The following is a 25261-nucleotide window of genomic DNA, read 5'->3' on the forward strand; positions in this document are numbered from 1 at the left end:
CAGTTGTGTATATGTCCTCTTGAAAAATGGCAGGTTTGTTGCTTTGGATCAATTGTGTTAAGTCTCTGTTAAGTACAGTCTCTATAAGTCCTGGCTGAGATTACTGGTTTACGTATCTGGCTGAGGAGCCAGAGATTGAGAGTGCGATTCCCCACTGGGCCTCCTTGAGAGAGGCTGGACTTCATGATTCATAGGGTCCCTTTCAGCTCTGTAGTTCTATGGTGATGATGATGATCTTTCCAACCCCAACATGTCTTCTGCCTGCATGAGTTGCATGCTCCAGGGGTTTCAACCCTACAACTTCAATAGGCTGCCACCAACTTCCATTGACCTCGATATTACCATTTCATAGCTTAACTGAGGCAAGGACTGGAAAGGATTCTGAAGTTTGTTGAAATGGAAAAGGAAAAAAAAAAGAAAATTATAATTAAAAATAAATAGGAAAACAGCTGCTGATTCTAAATGTGGGCACGTTACATTTAGGATCGGACATAAACAACCTGGCTCCAAATCAGCCTGAACTGCGGTGGGCATGTTTCAAAAGTGCTCGGTCTGCTCTGCCTCTTCTGTTTGGTGCATGTAGTTACTTCTCTTGTCTAAGTGGTGTTGGGAACGAGGATTCTTGCTTCATCTTGTTCATGAAATGGAATTTACATCTTCTTCTGCTTCCGTTCCTCAGCTTCTCGTGACTCTCCTGGCTGTTCCAGCATGTGGTAAGTAGTCATTTCTCCCTTGTCTCTGTGATCAGTGACCAAGAGAATTGTTTCAGGATTTTGCAAAGTTTGATGGGACTATTTAATGAGAGATTTCTTCTTCTTCTTCTTCTTCTTCTTCTTCTTCTTCTTCTTCTTCTTCTTCTTCTTCTTCTTCTTCTTCTTCTTCTTCTTCTGCTGCTGCTGCTGCTGCTGCTGCTGCTGCTGCTGCTGCTAACAACAACAACAACAACAACAACAACAACAACAACAACAACAACAACAACAACAACAACAACAATAATAATAATAATAATAATAATAATAATAATAATAATAATAATAATAATAATAATAATAATAATAATAATAATAATAATAATAATAATAATAATAATAATAATTGCTTTCTGGCTTTTTCTCATTAGTTGCAACTTGCATCACACGCTGGTTTGACCGGGACGACCCTTCCGGAGTGGGAGACTTTGAAACACTCGTTGATTTGAGGAACGAATACCCAGGACTCATTTGCCTTCAACCCACCGGGATCGAAGCTCAAACTTTGGATGGAGCCCCAGCGTCTTCTGCTGGGCAGATCTTTAACCCGTGAGTGATGCTAAGTCAGCTCAAGAGCATCTGTCCAAGGTGACTTGTAGGGAGGTACATTTTGGACTCCCCCCCCCCACTTCAAATCCCACAATTCTCCTCTTCACCTGAGAGTGTCTTTTTCAAACAGGAAGTTAGGACTACACAAGCCATGAGGCCTGCCAGTTGGCTTTTCTCTCCAGGTGAGATGTCTGTAAGGTCTTGGTCTTGCAGTATAGTCTTTAGAAACAACTCTTTGAACGGCGTTTGGAAGGAGCGAGCGCGTACTTGCTCCAAGGAAGTTCCCAACTGCGTCCATACCGTAGCCAACAAACACGGATCCTCCATCGTTTCTTTTCGCACTTCGGGGCGCGAATCTCCACCGGTGTCAAGGCCATGCCAAAAAATCCTCTTTGCAATTGTACTTTCTGTTGCCCTCCTTCTCTTTCATCTGTGGCATTGCATGTCTCTATCCTCCTCTTGCTTGTTGCGATAGGTTCAACACCGTGGATGGATTTGCTTGTGTCAATAGCCAGCAGTCAACGGATCCATGCAAGGATTACAGAGTTCGCTTTATCTGCCCTCCAGACTTTTGTTCAGGTGAGTAGAGCTGGCAGGTTGGTTGGCGCCTCCAGATGGGTCACCTCTACCTCTATCTTTTACTGTACATCCTTTTCTGATGCTTGTTTGGGTCATTTACCAAATGTCACATCCTGATTGGTGGGTGGTTTAGCGCGAAACTGTTTCGCTGTTCTTTCACCACAGTTACACAGGTACAGTAGGAACCCTCCACATATCCGTAGGGGATGGGTTCCAAATCCTCTCCTGTGTGGATGCTGAAAACCGTGGATAATAGCAAACTTTATACATAGCTTGGTAAAAAGGAGGAAAATTCACATGCCTTATCAGAAGTGGCCATAAGACGGAGCCAGAGATCATGATCTGGATTCTTGTTGTTGAAGCCCAAACCCAAAACAAACCCCAAAGCTTGGTCTGACCTTTTCTTGTTAATCTGAAACAGCCTGAGACCCTCTTTGAAACTGAATTTTGCTTCTAGACTGAATGTAATTTCCCAAGTAAGAGAGGGAGGGAGATGGCAAAGGAGGGGGGGGGAGGATAGGAAACGTCACTCATAGCCAAGAGAAAGGAAATCAGAACTTAGAGACGGAGATGCCCTGGAAGGGTTTCAGTGGGTTTCACAGTGGAAGTATCTCTTTCTTTCCCTTTCCTCTCCCTCGTTAGAGTTTTATTTGCATCCTGCCTGTATTTTGAGTGACTGGGAGAAACTTTTCTGGTTTGAAGCAACTGTCTGTCTATCCATCCCTAACCAATCATTTTCCCCCCAGTTTTTAAATTCAAAGCGAGTCCTTCCTCTGCACTGTTTGTTTCCCCCTCTCTTTTGTCTGTTGAAGGCTGTTGTTTGTTTGCTGTTGATCCTTTCGGTTGACTTCAGTGAGGAAAACAGCAAAATGGTCAAGAAGTCAACAAATCAGTCCTTCTCTCTTTTATACTCCAGCCTTACAGTTCTTTTGGTTTGGACCATGCCTGACCCTCTCCCTGAAAACTCTGATCCGAGTCAGATGGCCCTTCTTTGTCACTCTTCCTTCCTTAGGTTGCACAACCCGTTGGTTTGACCGAGATAACCCCTCAGGAAATGGAGATTATGAGACCCTCACAGATCTACGAAACGAATACCCTAACAAGATCTGCGATGAACCCTACGCAATCCACGTCCAGACTGTGGATGGGATCCCTGCCTCACAGACCGGGCAAATATTCGGAGAGTGAGAAACTGCTTTTATTGGCTATTTTCAAAATCATGTTTATAACAAAGCAGCAACACACACACAGACAAACCCACCAAACATTTGTGGCACCTTGATCCACAGGAAATTTATCAAAGCATGATCTTTGGTGAACAAAGGGTTACCCAAAGGCTGGGAATAATGGTTGGCAATTGCTGATCAGGCCAGTGAACAGCTGGGTTGAGTTACTCTGAGTTTCTGGGCATGGCGAATTCATTCCCATTTTTAATCTGAACTTTATGGCATTTATCCAGGGTACTGAAGTCTGTCCCCCCCCAATGTTCCCCACCTTGGATAACTCAAACTGCCACTGCTTCCCCCACCTCAAAGTTGGAGCCATCCAACTTCATGGCCACTAAAGTATTACAACCATGAAATCATCTGGGTTCAGAAAATACACTTTTTCAGACCGAGCACTACAGAAAATGGGGGTTCGGGATGGGACAGAAGTGAAGCAGAAATGTCCAGTAAAGTATGTATGTATGTATGTATGTATGTATGTATGTATGCATGCATGCATGCATGCATGCATGCATGTATCTAGACCAAAGGTCTACTGTATCTGGGTGGTTAATTAATTACATTAATGGTTGCAGTGTCTGGATCTGACCTAAATGATTCCAGATGGAAACTGCAAGCCTGGTGCATGAGCTTTAGATAGCATGTTTCCCCTCAAGCAGGAGGGTTGATTTATCTTTCCCTGTCTCTGGAAAAAATCTAAGGCCCTGCATGGCTGAGTCTTCTTCAGAGGGTGAAAATTCACAATGGCCTGTTTCAGCAGGAGGAAGCCAGAACAAAGGAGGACTGGAGGTTCTAGCCAGTAACTTTCTCCCAGAGGTACAAGGAATGGAAGCAGAACCTGGCCCTGCCTGGAGAAGAAAGAAGTCACTGATCATTTCAAGACAATAGATCCAGCCATGTCATGGTGTGACTGCAGGAAAAAAAAAACAGAATATGGATTGATCACTGTGATTTGCACCAGTGGAAATTGTTTTTCCATGGTTGAATTCAGTTTAGCTGGCCAGATAGGAATCAACACACAGAGAGAGGAGGAAACTGCCAATCCACACTTGTTTGCAGCTTGTTAAGGGGACATCAGCTGTAGCTGTCCAGATTTGCAGGAGTCAGCAGGGGCAGATGTCCAGGTACATTAAAAGGTGCCCTAACAAGCTGCAAACAAGTACTGATGGGCAATTTCCTCCCTTTTCCTCCCTCCTCCTTTTAAATTGGTCTTCTAAATGCTCTAGTTCAACTTTGTTCCAGGGCTGAGTGGGAAAAGACCAGGTTAATCTGCATTGATTTGCAATGTAGTGTAGTCAAGGGAAAAATAATATGAACCTGATTCCTGGAGCAGTTCCTCTACCTTTTTGGCAACACAGCCTCTCCCTCTCTCAACGCAAAACTGCCGGTGGCAGCTACGTGGTAGAAGGAGTGGTTGTAGACAGCAAAGTCAATAGGACGTTCAACCTTGAAAGTTTACATTGTGATAGCTAGATTACTAACACACATCCGATGAAGCAGTCTGTGTTTCATCGAATAAAGCAAAGGGTAATGCCTGTTAATCTTTGAGGTTCCAGATAAGGTGGGCTAGCAAATGATTAACACCGCTCAGTCACAAAACTACCACTGATGAAAACACAAAGGTCCCAGCGTGGTGTAATTTAAGTAACACATCATGTTGAGTACGATAAGATTTTCTGGTGATAGACTTGAACTTCCTAATGAACTCAGCAGGCCGTCTTCCCCTCAGTTTCTGTCTCTCTCAAAAAACAAAAAAAAAACAAACCTGTGATGTCGTCTTTATTGGACCACCAAAAATATATTCAGTAGGATCGCAATGTTCATAGGAGCTTCGTTCCAAGCACATGGAGAAGAACCTTACCGATACTCCGAATTCTTGGGCTCAGAATTCTCCAACGGTGGTTGCACTCATCCTCTGTGGAGAGATCTTAGGGTTCTAGTAAATAATAACAGTGATCCAAGCCTGCCTGCTCTGCCGTGTTCTAGATAGTGGGTTACAGTGGTGCCTTGCTAGATGATGATAATCCGTTCCACTGAAATCGCTGTTTAGCGAAATCATCGTCTAGCGAAAAGCATTTCCCCATTGGAATGCATTGAAACCTGTTTAATGCATTCCAATGGGGAAGAATCGTTGTTGTCTAGTGAGGATCGGCCATAGGAAAGCGGCTTTGTGAACCACCGATCAGCTGTTTAAACAGCTGTCTTGCAAAGCTTAGGTCCCGAAAACACCCGTTTTGCAAGCACGGAGGGAGCTGTTAAAATCATTGTCTAGCGAAAATTGGTTCACGAAGCAGGGACCAAACATTGTCCAGCGAAATTCCCCCATAGGAATCACTGTTTTGCAAGTCGCTATAGCGATCGCAAAAAGTCAATGTCTAGCGAAAAAACTGTCATGCAGGTTAACTGTCTAGCGAGGCACCACTATAATGTATTCGGCTACGTGAACTGTGACACGGCCGAGGTAGTCACATTTTGGAAAGCAGAACTAGGGGAGGCCTCTCGACATTTCTCGGCTGAGTCTTGGTTGAGTCACATGTAATTTCCTTCTTGTGGTGGGGAAAGTGATCTGCGAAGTTTATCGCTCTGGGAAACGTGAGTGTTGCCCGGAAGCCCGGGCATCCCTCTCCTCGTTTCCAGCTATTTCCCAGTGTTGATTGTTGGCATCCTCAAGTCGGAATTCTCATGCAGAATTCTAGAAGCCCAGAAAACATTCGGAGATCAGCTGTATTTACTTCCATCAGTGCCTTTCTTTGGTCTGTTTTCACTTTCAGAATCCGAGAAGCTGTTCTGCTGCCACCTGGAAGTCAAAAGCTCTTCCTGGGAGTTGTAGTATCCCTGCCCATTAGGCGCTACAAAGGGCATCTATGACTCCCCAGGTGCCACTGGAGGGGTGCTTCCTGGATTTTGAAAATAGAAAAGGACCAATGAAGGCGCTGAGAGAGCTAAATACAACTGGTGTGTAGGCCTGTGCTTCTGGGCTCCACCTCTCAGAATTCTGCCTACGGAATTCTTCAAGAATTCTGCGAGTTGGGTTTTAAAAAAACAACAGCAATGAAAATTCCATCCCTGGAGTGCTATAGCGCTCATGCCATGCCTGCAGGCTTTCCAGAGACATCTGCTTGGCCACAAGGGGGGAAAAAGGATGCTGGATTGGCTATTCCTCAGATCTGGCTGCGTTCTCATCTCCCTAGTTGCCCATCTAGGCTGGTCTTGACTAACCTGACCAGCAGCAGGTCTCTGGGGTCATCTGGGTCTAAGAAAGGGTCTTCTAGGCACCATCCCTCTCATCCAGTGGGGGCAACATGTTCTTAGACTAAAACTCTCAGAAGCCTTCACCACCAACTGGGCTGGCCAGGATTTCTGGGAGTTGTAGTCCAAGAACATCAGGGGACCCTAGGTTGAGAAGCACTGCTCTAAGCCTTCTTTACAACGTGCTCACCATTTCTACAGTAGATTTGTCCAAAAACTTGGGAGTGGCCTGGTAGTAATGAAAGAAATGAGCTGTTGAGAGCCAGTGTGGTGTAATGGGTGGAGGATCAGACCAGGACTCAGATGACTTGGGTTCAAATCTACACTTGGTCATAGAGGTTCATTAGGAGAGATGGCAATGGAACTCCTTGAGCATCTCGTGTCCTTCAAAAGCACTGTTAGAGTCACTGTAAGCAACTTGATGGCACATGTAGACAACAGACATTGTCTGCAGCTTCCTTGTAAAAGCTTTGGAACCGGGTCTACAGAAGCAAATGAATTGGGTAGGGATACCAAGAATGCCCTTGGCTTCAAACATGGGAGGTCCCCAGTGGCTGGAGTGGGTCTACAGCTCCCCCTTCCACCCTGTGGTGGATGATGTCTTTGAGGTTTCCCCTTTCCTGTCTGCCAGAAAATGGCTTCCTTTCCTTCCTGCAGGGAAGATGTTCAACCTGGAAGAGGTGTAGCAGTAATGATCACATAGTGCACAATTTGCACATTTGATCTCCATCATCTTCAGGCAGGGCTATCCAAGGAGCCAGAGAGTCGATGGCATAATGGTCTGCTGACTCTTTTAAAAAAAGGGAAGCCTTCCATGCTTATTAGGAGCATCCATCGCTCATGGATAGAGTATCTGGTTTGCAGAGAGAAGGGTTTGATTGCAAGCAAGGAGACCCAATGGAAAAGCAGTGGCCAGTTGGTATGAACACCATGGAGTTAGACTGGGGGCAGGTCCCTTCGCTAGGATAAGGCAGTGTCCTATGTTCTTCCGTTGTTTGTTTGTGATGAACAAATGCCACCTCACATCATGCCTCTACATGTGCAGGTTCGATCCCCTCAAAGGGTTTGCTTGCGTTAACGAACAACAGACCCCCAGCAACGAACCGTGTCGTGACTACAAGGTTCAATTCACCTGTCCAAAGACATTCTGTTGAGGTAAGTAGGGTCAGTGGTAGGACGGGGGTGTGTGTGGGGGGGATGATAGACAGAGGGTTTTAGCTCAGATGTAGAACATGTGCTTTTCCAATGCCGATGGTCCCAGGTCCATCTGTTGAGGCGGAAACTTGGGAGCTCGATTTTTTAACAAGTCGGCTTCTCGGGATCACACCTCACTTCTTTGCTTATATTTCCACGTAACAGACAGGAGGCCGTTTGAAACCCTTCCCTGTGGTCTCCTTGTAAGGAAGCTAAAGTTCATGGATGGCTCAAAGAGAGGGGGGCTTTCTAGTCCACCCCGGAAACCAGGCAGCCAAAAATCCAGACACCTCACCCCAAAAAATAGACGGAAGGAGGAAATTCAGCAGGAGAGTTAGACCTCGCCGCCGTGCCAAATCTGGCTCTCTCTCCAGTGAAGACCAAATTTGCTTCCCTGTCATGCTATTATCTCAGGGTTTCCGGAGTTTCCCATGACTTTTCCCTCATTGTGAAGGGTCGACCGGCTTCCTCAGGCAAGGAGCAGATTAAACCTATAACCAGGTTCTACCTTTTCTCCTTGGGCACTACCCGCTACTGGAATGCAGGGTTGCCACCGGGGCACCCAGATGTAGACTTGAATTTAATGGTGGATGTTAGGAAACAGCTCTCCTTATTTTTTTGAGGGGATGTTGTTTGTGGCTCGGGACAAAAGGGGTGGGAGGGGGTGCCCAAATGGCGACTTCATAGCTGAAGTGCAGATCCCATACCCAAGAACATATCTGGCACTTGGTGTGGTCCTGGTGTTGAAAAATGTTCCCCATGCTTGATCTGGTTTGTGCTTGTCTCAGATACGGTCCTGGTTTGTCTGATACTTACCTCTGACCGGTCCTTTTGCTACTAATGTGAAACCTGCTTCTCCTGACGTACTTTACCCTAGGCCCTATCAAGATCCAGTCAACATTTACTCACCAGGAGGTGAGTAAATCATCTCCAGGAGGCTCAAGCATCTAGCTGGTTGCCATCTATGTTTCTCCCTCTTTTACATATTTTACCCAAGTGGCTACACCCCCAATGTCTTAAACTGTAGTTCCTTTGACATCTAACTCCATCAAAGTCCTGCAGTAAACTCTAAATTGTCTTGCATTGTGTTGCTTGTTCTGTTTCTGAAAGGGTGCGGGTTGTTGCAGTGTTTGGTTTCTGGTGATTTTACACACACACACACACACACACACACACACACACACACACACGGGAGAAGTACAGTGACTCACACAGAAGAATAGTTACCAGTTCTTATTAACTGGCACTTACAGTCTCAGTGACTCACTCTGAATGTGTAGGAGAAAGAATAAAAAAAATGTTTCATTGATGTGAACAGATCCACAGCAAACAAAACCACTGCTTCCAACAAACTAAAGAGAGGGAAAGGAAACACTCAGCGGAGAGGCGGGTCTCGTTCACTTCAGAGGTGGGAAAGAACAATTGGTCACTGATGGATAGATTGACAGTCAGCTCAGCCCAGAAAGGCCCCTTGAACCACTCAAAGCACAAGCAACATACTACAAGTTTGCAAATAAAACTTGAATAGGGGTTGACTTATTCCTCAGGGTGGGAAAAAAATCTATGACATCCAGGTTGTTGTCCACTACAAAGTTTACTTCCAAGTAACCAGTAATATTAAATGAATATGCTTATATTATATTGATATGCTTTATCAATGCATTCATTTTCCATGGTGGTCCCTTAAGGATTTTTCTTTGTTATGACCAGGGTGTTGTTGTTTTCTAATAACAATAACAAACTATGCAGCCAACAAACAATAAACAAAGCAACCACACAAAAGCAAATGCAATAACAGTACAGGAGATAATAATCAACCATTAATTCTGGAGCAATTAAGACCTTACAAGTATTGATCCACAACCTATTTATGCCTTACTCTCTCAGAGAAGGATGGGTGATTTCAACAGGGCCAAAAACCATTTTTCAGATCCGTGAGGCGCTTGAGGGGGTGCCATGTGGACGGGGGTGGGGCTAAAAGAGAAGCAAGAGATTTGCATATTTGATTTTATCCTTTGGCAAAGAACGGGGTTTGTGTTAATCAAACAATGAAAAAGTTTTCAAAAATGTGCCCATCACATACATACATACATACAGACAGACAGACAGACAGACAGACAGACAGACAGACAGACATATTTTGGGGTATACTTTAAAAATAAATAAATATCACTGAACTGAACAAACCTTTCCATTCAGACCAGGAGATCTGAGAAGTTGTTGTAAGCTGAATTAATAAATGGATACCAATGCTTGCTTTTTTCTTTTTTTTAAAATTGTTTTTAATCATTTATCTATTTATTTTTCTTTTCTCTGGCCAAAATCCAGTAGTAAGTTGCAACTAGAGTAGGTCCGTCTGAATCCATGGAAGGTACACAAGGGCTGATTCACTAAATCCCCAGTGATTCAATGAGGTTACTCCAGCTGTGGTTTACACCACTGGATTTTAGCCACTGCGACCCACTTTCTCCATGGGTGCGGCATATACACAGCTGACTTTCTCATGGGATCAAAGGAAGTCTGGGGCACTTTTCCAAGCAAAGCATCCCTCTAGTCGTGCAGGCCTCCAGGAAAGGAAGCCTCCCTCCTTTTATTAAATCAACAAGCAACCAACTCTTAAATTGGATAAATAATCATCTTAAAACGGCAGAGCTGGAAGGAACCCTGTGGATCATCCAGTCCAGCCCCTGTCAAGAAGGCCCTGTGGGGAATTCGAACTCCCTACTTCTGACTCCGCAGACAGATCCCTAAACCCCTCAGCTCTTCAGCAGTTATTGTTTTGAATTCTTATTGAAAGTTGCAGGGAGAGGCAATAGTAGAAAATTTCTTAGTGCAAGTACCCATGTCTTGATACAGTAGTTGTGACAATGGTAAAAATGGCTCTCTGTACATGCTCAAGGGCACATTTCCAGCCTCAAAGATGCAACCGCTGGAACAATAGTCCTCTGGATATGTTCAGAGATTGCAGGGTCTCAGCTGGCACTCTGTACACTCTCAGAGGCACACCTTGAGGTCTGGGGAATAGCAAAGACAAGCCAGATTCCCTGTCCTTGATCGGAGACATTACTTGAAGCTGAGAAGCAGCAACTGCAAAGCAAGTTCTCTGCACATGTTCAGAGGCATTGCTGGGGAATTGGAGGATCAGCCACTGCCCACTGAGTCCTCTGCACACGCTCAAGGGTATTACTTCAGGCCCAGGGAAAACGTCAGTTCTCTGTACATGCTCAGAATCACGTCTGGGGGCCGAGAGATTCAGGAATCATTACAAGTGTTCTCTGCACATGCTCAGAAAACCATCATGTCCAGCCTGGGGAAACCAGTAAGCCCTCTGTAGCTGCTCAGAGAGGTTGCCTGTAGAACCAGCAGCTGCAGAGGGAGTTCCGTGCTCAGAGCCATCGCCCGAGGACAGAGGAATGGGCCAGTGTCAATCCAGTTCTCTGTACATGCTCAGAGTCACGGCCAAAGGCGGCGGGGGTGGGGGGGAATCGCTTAGCTACAGAGCGAGTTCTCTGTACATGCTCAGAATCAGCAATCGCCCGGCCGGTTCTCTGCATGCGCTCAAAGGCATGCCCCCCGGAGAATCGGCACGGGGGTGGTGGTGCGCTTTGTACATGCCTAGAGGCACGCTCCCCCGCCTGACTCAGAAGGAATTTCCTGCTTCTCTGATGGGAAGGCGCGCCGGAGCTTGAGAGCCAACCTTTCTCCTCCTTTTCCTCTCCTCCCCCTTTTTGAGACCGCCCCGTTGGGCTCGCTTGCCCTCCGGCTTGGCTCCGGAGTCACTTCGGTTCCTCCCTCGCTCGCGTGCGGCACGATGCGGCGATGTCTCCGGCGCCCGTCGGAGCGCCTTTTTCTGTGCTCGGCGCTGCAGCTGGTCGCCGCGCAGGTAAGTGAGCGCCCGGCCCGCCCCATCCCAAGGAGCGCCCCCCCCCAACGGACCCCCATCCCATCCTCCCCTGCTAACCTAGGACAGCCCCGCTCCAAGGCTTGGGTTACGTGCGTATGTGCGCGCTCGCGTGCGCGTGTGTTTTAGCCCGCTCCCGCTGCAGAACCCAGCTAAGAAAAGTTATTTTTCCCCAACTTGCGACTCCCAGAAACCAAACTTTTTCCCTCAAGCCCCATTCCGTTTCAGGATGTACGCGGCTCCTGGTCCTCCTATTAAAGTCTCATCTCCTTGCCTGCAAAACATTCCCTTCTTAAGATTTTTTTGGGGAAATGTATTTTTAAAAAAATGCTAGGAACGACTTCTAAATTCCTATTAGCATAATTCTTTTTTAAAAAAACCCCAAACCACCAACTCACACCTGGTGCAGAGAAGTTTTAAATACCGCTTTTTGTCTGTAAGAACGTCTAAAACAAGTTTATTCATGGGTTTCAGCTTGTTTACCTGCCGTTTTCTGGCTTGTTGACTTTTTGTTTAGAGAGAATGAATTCTGTTCTTTCTGAAATAACCAGAGCCAGGAAGTGTCAGGGTTTTAAGAAATGAGCTAGATTTTTAAAATAGTTTTTTAAAATAGTAGCTGTTGAAAAAGCTACTGGATCTTGCAGAACTAGATATGCTTTCAGAGGTAGTGCGGGATCAACCGAGGTCCTTTGTAACGGAAAAGATGGAAGCTGATGTACAATTGGGTTCAGAAACAGACAGAAACATAGGGGAAGAAATGATCCTGGCAAACCAGTGCTTACAAGAACCCTTTGATGATATTAGATTACCTTGACGATGGTGGAATCTGTGATCTGTATATGTAATATGGATGTGCTTGCTGTTTTTGTTATGTGTTACTTTGTTGCTTTGTATGTATAACAATAAAATAGTTAGAAGAAGAAGAAGAAATGAGTTAGATTTGGTGAGCAGGAGGGTGATACCTCTAGCCGTTCACATGCAGCTAGACGGTAAAAGACTTTCCCAGTACAGTGGTGCCTCGCTAGACGATGATAATCCGTTCCACTGAAATCGCTGTTTAGCGAAATCATCGTCTAACGAAAAGCATTTTCCCATTGGAATGCATTGAAACCTGTTTAATGCGTTCCAATGGGGAAGAATCGCCATTGTCTAGCAAAGATCGGCCATAGGAAAGCCGCTTTGCGAACCGCTGACCAGCTGTTTAAATCGCTGTCTTGCGAAGCTTAGGTCCTGAAAACACCTGTTTTGCGAGCGCGGAGGAAGCTGTCAAAATCGGCATCTAGCGAAAATCGGTTTGCGAAGCAGAGACCAAACATTGTCCAGCAAAATTCCCCCATAGGAATCACTGTTTTGCGAATCTTTATACCAATCACAAAAAGTCAGTCTAGCGAAAAAACTGTCATGCGGGGTAACTGTCTAGCAAGGCACCACTGTAGTTCTCAACCGCTGCTGTTCAAAGGTATACTTCACTGACACATGGAGGTTCTCTGGATTCATCTTAAACCCAGTTTCCTGGGACCGAACTCCTTGAAACTCGATGGGATTTAACTTCTGAGTTCCAAACCACACACATATTCTTGTGGCATCACAAAGAGGAAGACGTTGACTTTGATTGTTGGGCCCCGCTTTGTCAGATGGACGAGGGTGCTGCCTCAGCTGACCAATTCTTATGCACACCCGTGAAGGGGTGTGTTTGAGGGAATCGTCATCTGTGGGGTGGAAGTGAGATGCAAAAAGCGATGGTCAGTATCAAACAGTAGTCGGGAGGAAACCGGAACATTTCCCGGGTTTTTGAAATGTGGGCCAAAATCCTGTAGGGAAAAACCTCTGAGCAGAAAAGTCCTGCACAAGCAGTGACCCCCTGCCGACCCTCAGCTTGGCAACGCGTCCGACGTGTGATTAGTTGTGCAACTAGTTTTGCAACCAGACTCCCCCCCCCCCGGGCAATGTGGGAAGAGCTTGTGTAATAACCCTCCTTTCTTAATAAACATGAGTAACGGGTTGAATGGACTGATAATTGGACCCCTGATAAGAACAATAATATATAGATTTAAAAAATACTGTTTGATGTAGAAATGGAACAATAAGTCCAGATCATATATTGGGGGCATTGCTTGCAAATGAAGCATTTCATCCTCTTCCCCACCCTCAGTCCACCTTTCATTCCCATTTCAAAGTCCTATCAGTGTCTTTTCAAAATTTTCAAAATTTCCACACCCACACCCTGCTGCTTTTCCTGCAGTGATCTTCAAAGAAAATTGTTTCACTCACCTTACTATCCCCATTGGCTGGAAATCAGGGCAAAAGTAAGGAGACCCCATCATAGCCAACTAGGGAGAAGGAAAGTGAAGAATTCTGCAAGATTATTCCTTCCTTCCTTCCTTCCTTCCTTCCTTCCTTCCTTCCTTCCTTCCTTCCTTCCTTCCTTCCTTCCTTCCTTCCTTCCTTCCTTCCTTCCTTCCTCTTTCTCTCTTTTCCTTCCTTCCTTCCTTCCTTCCTTCCTTCCTTCCTTCCTTCCTTCCTTCCTTCCTTCCTTCCTTCCTTCCTTCCTTCCTTCCTTCCTTCCATTTGTTCATTCGTTCGTCCTTTCATTTGTTTCTTTTGTTCATTCATTCTTTTTCTTTCTTTCTTTCTTTCTTTCTTTCTTTCTTTCTTTCTTTCTTTCTTTCTTTCTTTCTTTCTTTCGTTCGTTCGTTCGTTCGTTCGTTCGTTCTTTCGTTCTTTCACTCATTCATTCAGTGCCAGATCCACCTCCGGAATCCCCTTGTCACTGACTATGCTGGCCAAGGGATTATGGGAGCGGGAGTGACCAGGGAGTTAATGTTTGCAAACTCTGTTGTAATGGGTCACTGCGGTTTCATCTTGGATGCCACAAGGCATTCTACACTGCTGGTAGAAGTTAACCTTTCGGCTTCATCCGCTGTTGCAGACCTGACTCAGACTGGGTGTGAAAAGAACCACAACTGCTGTTAACCAAACCAAAGGTTGTAAGGTGTTGCACGGGAGACTTCTGCAGTTCTTGTCATTGTTGTTTTCCCACTCTTGAAATGAAAACATGAACGTCGCTGGCAGAAACAAGCAACTTTTCTGGTTAGCGTCAATAGCCTAGCAGTGTTTCCCTACCTTGGGTCTCCAGATGTTCTTGGACTACAACTCCCAGAAGCCTTCCCCACCAGCTGGGCTGGCCAGGATTTCTGGGAGTTGCAGTCCCAAGAACATCTGGGGACCCAAGGTTGGGCACCAGTGGCCTAGAGGATTGCCTGATGAAAAGGTAGGGATATTGCACATCTCCATACATAATATTATTTAAATGTTTTAGCAAATCAAATTTTTCCTAGACGTTCCTCTTTACTGTGATGCCCTTCACGTAACATGTCCAGCATGTGCCTTAGCGCTCACTGATAGCCTGACACTCTTGGGTGGAAATGGACTTCTTTCATAAGTTTTTGGTTCACTCTTTTTTGCTCCCTCTGGGCACCAGACGGACAGACTTTCTCAAAGCCGCTGGATTTTCCACCTCAAAAGACGTGGCTGCTTCTTGTTCTGTCGTTAACGTGTGTGCTAACGCCATTCTCATCTAGAGGCTAAAGCTTTGCGCTCGGGATCAGGCAAAAACAGAAGAAGAAAAAAGACAAAAACATTGTGACACCTTACAATGTAGCTCACGGCTACATTTCATTGTCAGTTCCTGTGGACTTTCCTTGACCACTTCTTCAGGCATAGGAGGTGCAATGCAGAAATGTTGACAATGATGACTGAATTCCTTCTGAAGAGTAGGGTGGGCAACACCTTTTATAATTGTGCCCCGTTAAGTCATTTCAAAAATGTGTGACCTTTCTTGGGCTTTTCTAAGTGAGCAGTCCAGAAAAATCCCTCCTAACACTGCTCTATTTAACACTGTTTCATCGCAGTATGCTTTTCATGACCTTCTCAAGAGTCAGTCAATCAATGCTTCTTTGGTTGGGGGGAATTCCCAGCCTCTTTTCACCTCTCTCTCTCTCTCTCTGAGAGGGGAGGAGAGGAACGGAAAAGTCCAAAAAACGATCCTTACAGGTTGATGCTGCACCAGGATCTGGATTAAAGCGAAGTCCCAGGGTGGAGGCTGCAAATGTTTTGCATCATTTTAAAGTATCAGGTTTTAAGAGCAATTGTCTCCTTTCATCTGTGTAGTCATGAATTGTGAGTCATTAAGTGTTCCATCAATAGGCCTCCCAAGCCTATTCCGAGGCTTCCCAAGCCTATTCCGAGGCCTCCCAAGCCTATTCCGAGGCCTCCCAAGCCTATTCTGAGCCCCCCCAAGCCTATTCAGAGTCTCTTTCTCTCCCAGCCCCCAAGAAAGCCCTGATTTTAATTTTAGAAATGGCTCAATACTGGAAAAGGAACACCTGTACTCAGAAGTGGTTTGCCATTCCTTTCTGTGCAGCTTGACCAAGGCCACACAGGCTGGTTCTCCTAGGATGCACAGTGGGGAAACTCCCAACCTTAGCTCTGAAACCGATTACCTATACCACTGAGCGATCCAGCCAGCTAAAACAAATAAGAAGAAAAGCAAAATCTTTTGCTGAACAATGGCCCAGTGAGCTCTCTGGAGCAAATGTCCAGTGCCTTCCCACCCCCACACTCCCGGATTGTATGGGGGAGGCAGAATATTGAAGCAACACCACTTACAGGAAGCATGAGTCAAAGCCAGTCCTTATGTGTGACTCTCACGTTTACTGTCTTTCTGAGTGTGCGTTTTAGAAAACACGAAAACGAAGGCACCCAATGATGAGTCACAGCCAGTATCAGCTGTCTTGCTCTTCTTGCTCATGGCTTGAGTGTGGGCTTGATTAGAACTTGACCTTCTGAGAGATTACAAGGTTTGTAATAAGCCAAAAAAAATTGGATTGGTTGAAATCCTGTTGTAGAGCTCTGGATATGCAACAGCAATTATGTCATCAAAAGTGGCCAGTTGGTTAAAGGGATTCCTTGGACAAATTTTGGGGTGCCCTTGACTTTGTCACATTGTTATGCCCTGGAATCCCCTTTAATCGGTGGCTGTTTGCTGCTGTTGTGTTGCTGACTTCATTCCTGCTGTGTGAATGGAGTGGTGCAGCTGGATTTCAGCCGTTATTTGAAGAGAACCCATCTTGTTTACACCATGACTGTCCACTCAGCTGGAGAGGAGGGCATTATGAGAAGGCCAGCAGGATCCACCAGCAATGAAACCGGCCGCTCTTATGAAGATGACACTAGATTCGTGCCCATCTCTAGTCACAAGAAAAACACTGAGGATGTTTTTGGCTCAGTGCTGCTCCAGTGTTACTCTGATCCTCAGCTCAAAAAAGTCACATTTCTGGACTACCAACCCCAGAAGCCTCCACCCATCATATATAAACCACATACCTTTATTTATGCCAGAGATGACTTGAAGAAGGGGTTTTTAAATGTTAAGCGCTTAATGCGATTTAAACAGAGCGACAGCAGTCTGAAATCCTAAATGTCACTGTAGTAGATGGGAACGACCTAGAAACAATTTCCGTTAGCTTAACAAATATGCAAATTTAAATTAAAAATGTAAATATCAAATGGCCACATTAAAAAAAGGTTTTAACTCAGTGGTGAAGAGAATAGAGCATCAGTACCAAATGCACTTTCCATAGCAGAGCATTTGAAATGGGGCACCACCGAATCATTAAGAAGTCTTTTTTCCATCATAAAAGACAAGCGTGGGCAAGCTGTATTGACAGGTGAGGTGCACAGCCCCGCGCTGAACCCACCAGGCCCCTTGCCCCCCTTTGTACTGTGCATTTTCTGCATCACGGCAGAGAAAACCCACCTCATTCTGCCTCTAAACAAGATGCACCAGGTGCACTCCCTTGTTTTCAAGGTGATTGGCACGAGCGTGCACCTCGTTTCCAAGCTAGTTTAACACTCCTGCAGATGTGGGCGCCTGTTTCAAAGAGGAAATTGCAGGCTTTGGGCTAAAGAACTTCTGAATAACTCCATGGTGGAGGTCTCTGGCTGCGGAGCCCGAGGTTGGAAATTCGTTTCCTCCACCGGGGCTTCCTAGACAGGGGCTGGACTTGATGCTCTAGAGGGTCCCTTCTAGCTTTGCAGGTCTAAAATCCTCCTCCTTATCAAGCTGCTGCAGTTTGGATGGTAACGGAAGCACGTAGTTTGGGTCACCGGCAGAAGGAAGCATGTCATCTCCACCTACTCTGGAAAGAAGGTTCCCCCCCCCCCCGCTTGCCAATCTCAGCTACCTTTGTTCTCCAGTCATGACCGGTGTCTTCACCTCCACAGTGCAGAGTTTTAAAAAGATTCCCCTAACGTTGTGAGGTGTTTCACAGCCGTGCGTTTCTTTGACCTTCACGAAAAGGGCTCTAAGTTGTGTGCCTCGACCACTGTATGAGGTTCCCCCCCCCATGAGGAGAAGTTGGGGCCCATGTGTCAGAAACCTTCAGAAATGCCCCTCAAATGCATCAGTGTGGTTCTTGCCCAAGAGTGTGGTTTCCAAATGAATCACACACTTTGTCCTGGACTCCCACGTTGTCTTCCTGGCTACCGTCTCTCAGAGTTGACCTGGTCAGTGGATATTCATTTGCCTTTCAAGAAAAGAGAAAAATGCCGCGCCATTTCTCCTTTTACCAGGCTCAGCTTGCAAACACACACACACACACACACACACACACACACACACACACACACACACACACACACACACACACACACACACACACACACACACACACACACACATATCCTGGTGTGTAAGAATGTGGGAAGCTTCGTCACTGTGGTTTTCTCACATCGCCCATGGCAGCAGTCATGCGTGCTATTTATTCTTGCTCCTTTTTTCCATCTCTACCTCAGCGTGAGGCCTTTCCGTCAGCCGTCTTCGAGAGTTGCAGTGACAGCCGGAATATTTGGGGGGGGGAGGGGCTCACGTGCCGACCTGCGACTTCCTTTTTGAAATGTGCAGCCCTCGCTTTGTGGGGTTGTGTGGAATTTGTGGGGTTTGTTTCCTGCGTTAATCGGTGACTTTAGGCTATAGGCGGTAGGGGGCTTTTTTAACATTATGATAATGATGTGAAGAATATTCAATGATATTCTTAGCTCTTCTTAATTTCGACCAGCAGTACCCAATCTTGGGTCACCCAGATGTTCTTGGACTGCAACTCCCAGAAACCTTAGCCAGCCCAGCTGGTGGTGAAGGCTTCTGGGAATCGTAGTCAAAGAATCCCTAGCTGGGAACCACTGACTTAGGATGTTTTAATATCAAGGGGCAGCTCAATGAGGAGTTTTCAAATTCCCTGAGATCCCTCACCTCCAGTGAGGTAGAAAAGAAGCCTAATTTTCCTCTTGAGGTTTCTGCAATTTGTGCGGAACGCATTTGCACAAAATGACAGTCGTTTTCTCCTTTTGTGAAGCCGAGTGCTTGTGCAAACATGCAGCCAGCCCAGAAGGACAGGATATTGAATCAGAGAGATGGAAGTGTTTCTGATTTTTCAAAGTTTAGGCAACAAGGGAGCAGTGACCCCAAGTGTGTTTTTTTTTAAATATGTGTGTGTATTTTGTTTATATAAAATTATTCCCGAAAGTGTTGAAATACTGGTCAGTTCCAACAGAAAATACCTCACGGTGGAAAGAATCCAAATATTTATTCCTGTTGTGTGTCATTAAATTATGGTAGAACTATTTATTAACCACATCCGGGGGTGGGGGGGAGAGAAAAACGAGCAAGAGCATCTTGTTCAGAGGGGGCGAGGGCGATGTGTGTGCATGAAAAGAAAACCCACCCAATCTGGCACAGAAATAATTACAGAACTGTAGGTTGTCTGCAGTTCGGGCTCAGATTGAAACGATCCAACTGTGGGGCAAAGGGGGTTAAAATAAAACAGCATTTTGTATACTGCTATACTTCGTATAATAAATATAAAAATAATTGCAATTAAAAAGAGCCATGGTGACCTTGCCCAAAAAATACTTTGCAGTCCGTTTGGGGGTCCAGACCCCCCCCCCAAGCTGGCACCCAGTGGTCTAGATCAGTGGTTCTTAACCTTTGTTACTCAGATGCTTTTGAACTGCAACTCCCAGAAACCCCAGTCAGGACAGCTGGTGGTGAAGGCTTCTGGGAGTTGCAGTCCAAAACTCCTGAGAAACCCAAGGTTAAGAACCAGTGGTCTAGATCCAGAATTCATGTTATGCTTTTTAAACATGACCACCTGTCGGATCATTCAGACCAAAGACGAAAGTAACACTCAGACTGTGCTTTTTTGGCCAAAATCCATGCAGGAAGCAGACATAATATGGTGGACCAGAAAATGAGCATCAGCTGAACATGGACGTAGGGGATTCTGGAAGTTGTAGTCCAAGAAGCGAACTTCCCCAAGTTCTGAATCTGCTTGTTCTATACCGATGGGCCTGATCCCAGCCAAAAACCACTGCTTTTCCTTTCAGCTGCCTCTCTCCTTGACATGCAGCACATCAAGATAAGCGCTTGTTGGAGAACTTCGCTTGTTTGGTGCTTTCTGATGTGGTTGATCTTATCATCCTCATCGTTTTCTTTATCCCTGAGCTTTAGACCTCTAGATTACAGGCGCACAATATTGCAGCTGCGTTCTTGGTTCACAGAGGAGATCAACATTCCACAAGCATGCTTTGCTTGTCTTGAAAGAGAATGGTTGACCCCACCTGCTTTTTAATTTGGAAAGAATCCAGGATGCAAGAAGGGTTTTATTCCCTCTTATTGAAAAACAGCCCTGATTCTTGCTTTATTTTTTGATGAAGGCAAATGTCAAAAAAGAAAGAAATCAGCTTCTGGGATTTTCCCTTGCTTAGTGAATGGTTAGTGAACAGAAAAATGTACCCCGTAGACCAGTGGTCCCCAACCTTGGGTCTACAGATGTTCTTGAACTAAAACTCCCAGAAGCCTTCACCACTAAACTGTGCTGGCTTGGATTTCTGGGAGTTGTAGTCCAAGAAGACCTGGGTGACCCAAGGTTAGGAACCGCTGCTGTAGACCATCTTGACTGCTGCCGTTGGTGTTATCAACATTCAGGCTGACCTTTGCTATCTAAAGCTTGGCATCCCTTTTTCTTATAGCAATGCGGGCATGACATTGTGCAGCAATATTGGGCCATTTTCTGGCTTTTTGAGTCATGGTGGGTACAGAATCACAATATCCCACAGTTATGAAACAGAGATTTTCTTTTTTTGTAGAATTGAATTTTGTTTGTTGGGTGATGCAATCTTTTTTTTTCTTAAACCACATGAGACTGACCTCACAGCAGCCACTGAACTACAATCAATCAATCAATCAATCAATCAGTCAATCAATCAATCAATCAATCAATCAATCAATCAATCAATCAATCAATCAATCAATCAATATTGGCTTAAAAGCTATTCAGTCAGTAGCGAAATTAATTCCTTTCCTTCTCCCCTCCCTTTAGACACATACACAGAGAAACATACGTATGTATGTGATCCTACTTTGATAAAGTTTTGCTGCCAAAAGTGGCATCTGTTCATGTTTGCAAATATTGTGGTTTCTCTATTGCTCGCTGTCTTGTCCTGCATGACAGATTTAGGAGCTGTTGACCCGTGAACTGAGAGTTTGAGAGAAGTCCTACATCTCCTCCTGAGATAGTCACCAGGAGATAGCTTTTTATCTCCAACATTGTTTAGAAATGTTCATATTTTTTTAACCCCAAGTTCTCACGTTGGGAACTGCTGGCTGGGGGGATCCCAGGAGAACCCCAAAGGAGCCTTTTGATGTGCTGGCAGTGACGCAGCATTTTCATTTTGGACTGATTCACCCATGGGCAATTAGCACTTCAACCAGAAACGCAAGACAACCAACTTTGAAACCTGACTATGAGCAACCCTGCGTCATCCATGGATCCGTCTGAATCAGTACCGTTGGCATTGATAGGAAGTTGGCAAAGTTAAAGAGGGAAAAAGAGGGGGGGAAGGCAAAGAATCATAGCACTTTAAAGACGGATAGATTTATTTCGCTCTCTTGGGCTTTAAACGTTCCACAATATTTTGCCTTTTATAATAATAGCCTTAGAACCGAGAGGTGGAAGGGACCCTACAGATCTTCGAATGTAGTCCCTGTCAAGTGGGGAATCGAACTCCCAACCTCTGGTTCTGCCGCCAAAGACCGAAACCACTGAGATATCCTTTACTCCCCCCCACCAGCCTTTCACCCACTCCTTTTCCCCTTTACATTTGCCAACATGCTCAGCCAAGGTAGTATATCTAGTGCTTTGGCTATGAGCAGGGAGAGGCTCTCTGAGACACGAAAAAGATAGTAAGAATCATGCACTAGAGAGTTCTGCATAAGAGGAGATGCCCTCTTCTCTACCCTCAAGGGAGGTTGTGTATGGGTCATGGGGTGAGGGGCTGCTGGCTGATATAATCTCAGGCCCTTGGTCTGTCTAGCTCAGGAATGGCTGCAGGGGCTCCAGTTTATGGCTGTGCATACCAGAGACAAGCATAGTTTTTGGGAAGGGTTGCAGGAATTTGTTGCCCTTTGGTGCTGGAAGAAATGGATGGCGTGCGGTCTTTGGCCAATGAAGCAGCAACTGAATCTATCCCCAAAGAGGTTTTCCGCTCTTGTTTTAGGTCAAAAGACGGGGAAATCGTTCCCCTCCATCCGTTCTTGGAATCCATCTCCCATCTCCATCGGCTGTCATGGTCGGGGATGGCGGGAGTTGCAGTTCAATCAGACCTGTGCGCTCTCTACCTTTAAGGAATCATGGGGTCCGAGATGATCATAGAATCACAGAATCATGGAGTTGGAAGGGGCCTCTAAGGCCATCAAGGCAGGAGTCCAAGTCAAAGCAGATATGGCTGAAGGATGTCCAATTTTCTCTTGAATGCTTTCGGTGTTGGAGCGCTTGCCACCTCATTGGTTCTAACAGTTGGGAAATTTTTCCTGATATTCAGGATGCTGGTGGGGTTGCAAAAAAAAGCAGTGGTTGTTAGATATGGATCTGGAAGTACATGTAGGGGAGAGGAGAGGAAGTATATCGTGAGTAGGAAATACTATAGCAGGGAAGTGAAAAGTAAGGAGGATTCATTACTGCTTCCTTGCCTCACTTTGTGCCAAATTCATCTCTCCCCGCCCCTAGCTATTTTGGACCTGTCAGATTGTTTTAATACAAGCATGACTTCTTAATCCTTTAAGGAATTTTGTTTCCACCTGGGAGATGTTTAAGACATCAATTAGGAATTCTGCAATCGGCTATCATGAGATTCACCCCCTGTGTGCTGAGCACTTGGCCAAATATTTGCTTCTTGGCCAAGTCATCCAGAGGAGGGGCAGGAACGGTCCTCATCCATCCTGGAGACATCTAGTAGAGTAGATTCCCGAATCTAGATGGGCGGGGTAAAAATGGAACAAATAAAATAAATATATAAATAAATAATGGACTCAAGTTACAGGAAGACAGATTTCGGCTGAATATCAGGAAAAACTTCCCAACTGTTAGAGTAGTACTCTAAACTTCCTGATATTCCTGTTAGAGCAGTACGACAATGGAACCCATGGCCACAAGAGGTGATGAGTGCTCCAACACTGAAGGCTTTCAAGAGGAGATCGGACAGGGGATCAACTCAGTGTCCTTATAGGCCCCTTTCCAACTCAATGATTATTTGATGCTTCTGCCTTCGCTGCTGCTGTATCCTCACAATGACCTTGCAAAGTAGGATAGTTTAGCTCAGGGTCATCCAACGACTAGATGAGGGTTAAAATCCAGATTTCCCCAAAGTTCTGCTCAGACCCTTTTACTCACCTCCCCATCTTGTTACCCTCCTTGGTGGCGGCATCTGCCATTCACATACCGCCTTTCCTTCCAAATTCTTTCTAGCACCGAAGCATCGCTGGCCATTCTCAGTGGGCTCCTTGAAATGAGAACGTGCACCTCCTTAACGAAGGAAGTCATTAGTTGACATCTAGCATTTTTTTCTTTTTCTGAGCTGAGAATTAAAGCCAAGAACAGCCAAAGCCAGACCGGTAGTCACCTCTTCCTGTTTTTTACTGTATATTTAATTTTCATTTTTGGTCACATCCCGAACAGAGTCACTGTTTTTGCCCCGTGCTTCTCAAACGTGTTAGACACTTAAAAGGCAAACAAGAACTTGCCTGATCTTTCTCAGCCGGCTTAAACGGAGAAGTGCCCTACTTCTGTATCCTATTTTTAAGCTGTTGCTGAGAACGACTAAAAATGCCATCCTGTTATTGAAATCCAACCATTTTTCTCTTTCTGCAAGGCTGAGAAACGGAGGATTTCTCTTAGCTACCATGGGACAATCTTCTTTAGTTCCCTGGGGTTAATATAAAAATAATGTATGTTTGGGGCCTATACCTGGTTGGTACTTGATCAGTTCCTCTACATTTCATGCTTCTCCTGATGGTTTTACACACCTAAATTTAGGACGGGGAGTCGTTGGCGCAAAGGAAGACTTGCAGACATCACGATCAGGATCTTTCCCTCCCACAACGTCCCCTTTTTGCACCCTGGACTGTTCTAATCGTTGTTGTTTTTTTAAAGTTAGTAATAGCATATAACACCAGGAAACTCCTACACTTGAGCTACTTCAGAATAAGCCTCATTTTCCTCCTTGGAAACAACGTCACCACGCACACAGGGTGTGGTGTCTCGGTTTCCCGATCTCCGTGCCTCCTTGGCTGGGCTTTGGAAGGGTTCTCAAGTTGAGGGGGCTACGTTGACTGCCTCATGGGTGGGTTTTTGGGCACCGATTATGGGTTCCCTCAAGCAGTGTTGGCTGATAGACAAGGGAAGCGAAGTCAAAGTCAGACGTAGGTGGTGCCAACTGCTTCTTGTTTAATTTCCCTCCTGTTCCTTCCCGTTGACACAGTAGGACAACAGCTTAGCATTTGACTTCTGACTGAATGGAAAAATGATCTCTGAAGCTGGCTGCATCAGAGCCCAATGCTTTGTGCTTGATTCTCTGCTGGGGAAAGCGTCAAGGGAGCTGGGGCTTCTTCTTTGCCCCAATGATCTGGCCTCCAACGACACACAAGTCTCCTCTTAACCCCAGGGCTACGTTGTCCCCATGTTGATCATCATGAACGAGGGAGTCTGTAAAGGCGAGTGCTTTGACTCACCCAGGAGCACCTCCGCAATGACTGGCACTCCGTTCTGGTAGACCTTGTCCTCTTGAGAATTTGATACTGATTGTATGATGATGAAAACACTTACACCTCATCTACTGCCAACTAAATAGCACTCTTCAAAGACATGAAAGGTAGTCCTACAGAGGAGGAGGAGGAGCTGATCTTGATCATCCCACAGTGCAGGGCATGTAATAATGGGCTCAAGTGATCGGAAGCCACATTTAGGCTGAATATCAGGATAAAAACTTCTTAACTGTTAGAGCAGTATGACAACGGAACCCATGAACTCAGGAGGTGGCGAGCGCTCCAGCATTGGAGGCAATCAAGAGGAGATTGGAGAACCACCTGGCAGATCTGCTTTGATTTGGGTTCCTTGCCTTGAGCAGGGGGTTGGACTTGATGGCCTCACAGGCCTCTTCCAACTCATTAATTTTTTTAGAAATCTCAGTCTTTCATGACGTATGCTTTGCATAAATAGCTCATGGGTTTCCCGTCGTGCCAATACATGTTTATTGTTTATAGAGTCCAAGTTTTCGATGGCAATAATCCTGCGCCATCTTCATCAGGGAAGACAAGATATGAACTGAAACAACGCTAACGTTAAGAACAAGGTGCAATCAAAACCAACTGGGTAAACTTTCAAACCAAACTCAGGCAAATTAACATTAGTGTTATAATCCAC

General features: G+C 45.5%; 2 protein-coding genes across 3 annotated transcripts in view; both read left to right on the forward strand.

Moving 5' to 3' along the window:
* The first annotated feature begins 621 nt into the window (after positions 1-621).
* On the forward strand, positions 622-8838 carry LOC144584025 (cell migration-inducing and hyaluronan-binding protein-like). Its single transcript, XM_078379131.1, has 6 exons — positions 622-713; positions 1121-1298; positions 1774-1877; positions 2890-3061; positions 7398-7507; positions 8424-8838. The coding sequence occupies exons 1-5, from the start codon at positions 644-646 to the stop codon at positions 7504-7506; spliced, it is 633 nt and encodes a 210-aa protein (XP_078235257.1). The 5' UTR covers positions 622-643; the 3' UTR covers position 7507; positions 8424-8838.
* A 2435-nt stretch (positions 8839-11273) lies between these two features.
* The window catches only part of LOC110070508 (tumor necrosis factor receptor superfamily member 1B), a 31641-nt gene continuing 17653 nt past the window's right edge, over positions 11274-25261 (forward strand). Inside the window, exon 1 of one of the 2 annotated variants that reach the window (XM_072977705.2) lies at positions 11274-11429. In XM_072977705.2, coding sequence (XP_072833806.2) covers positions 11358-11429 — 72 coding nt within the window. In that variant the 5' untranslated portion in view covers positions 11274-11357. The remainder of the gene's footprint in view (positions 11430-25261) is intronic. The other variant, XM_078379132.1, reaches the window with a different exon arrangement.

The sequence above is a fragment of the Pogona vitticeps genome, chromosome 7 (genome assembly GCF_051106095.1).
Source record: "Pogona vitticeps strain Pit_001003342236 chromosome 7, PviZW2.1, whole genome shotgun sequence".
In the NCBI taxonomy this organism is placed as follows: domain Eukaryota; kingdom Metazoa; phylum Chordata; class Lepidosauria; order Squamata; family Agamidae; genus Pogona; species Pogona vitticeps.

Coding starts and splice junctions, on each gene's coding strand:
- LOC144584025 (XM_078379131.1), top strand. CDS start 644: ATGGAATTTACATCTTCTTCTGCTTCCGTTCCTCAGCTTCTCGTGACT. Junction 714..1,120: donor CCTGGCTGTTCCAGCATGTG/GTAAGTAGTCAT, acceptor TTTTCTCATTAG/TTGCAACTTGCATCACACGC. Junction 1,299..1,773: donor GCTGGGCAGATCTTTAACCC/GTGAGTGATGCT, acceptor TTGTTGCGATAG/GTTCAACACCGTGGATGGAT.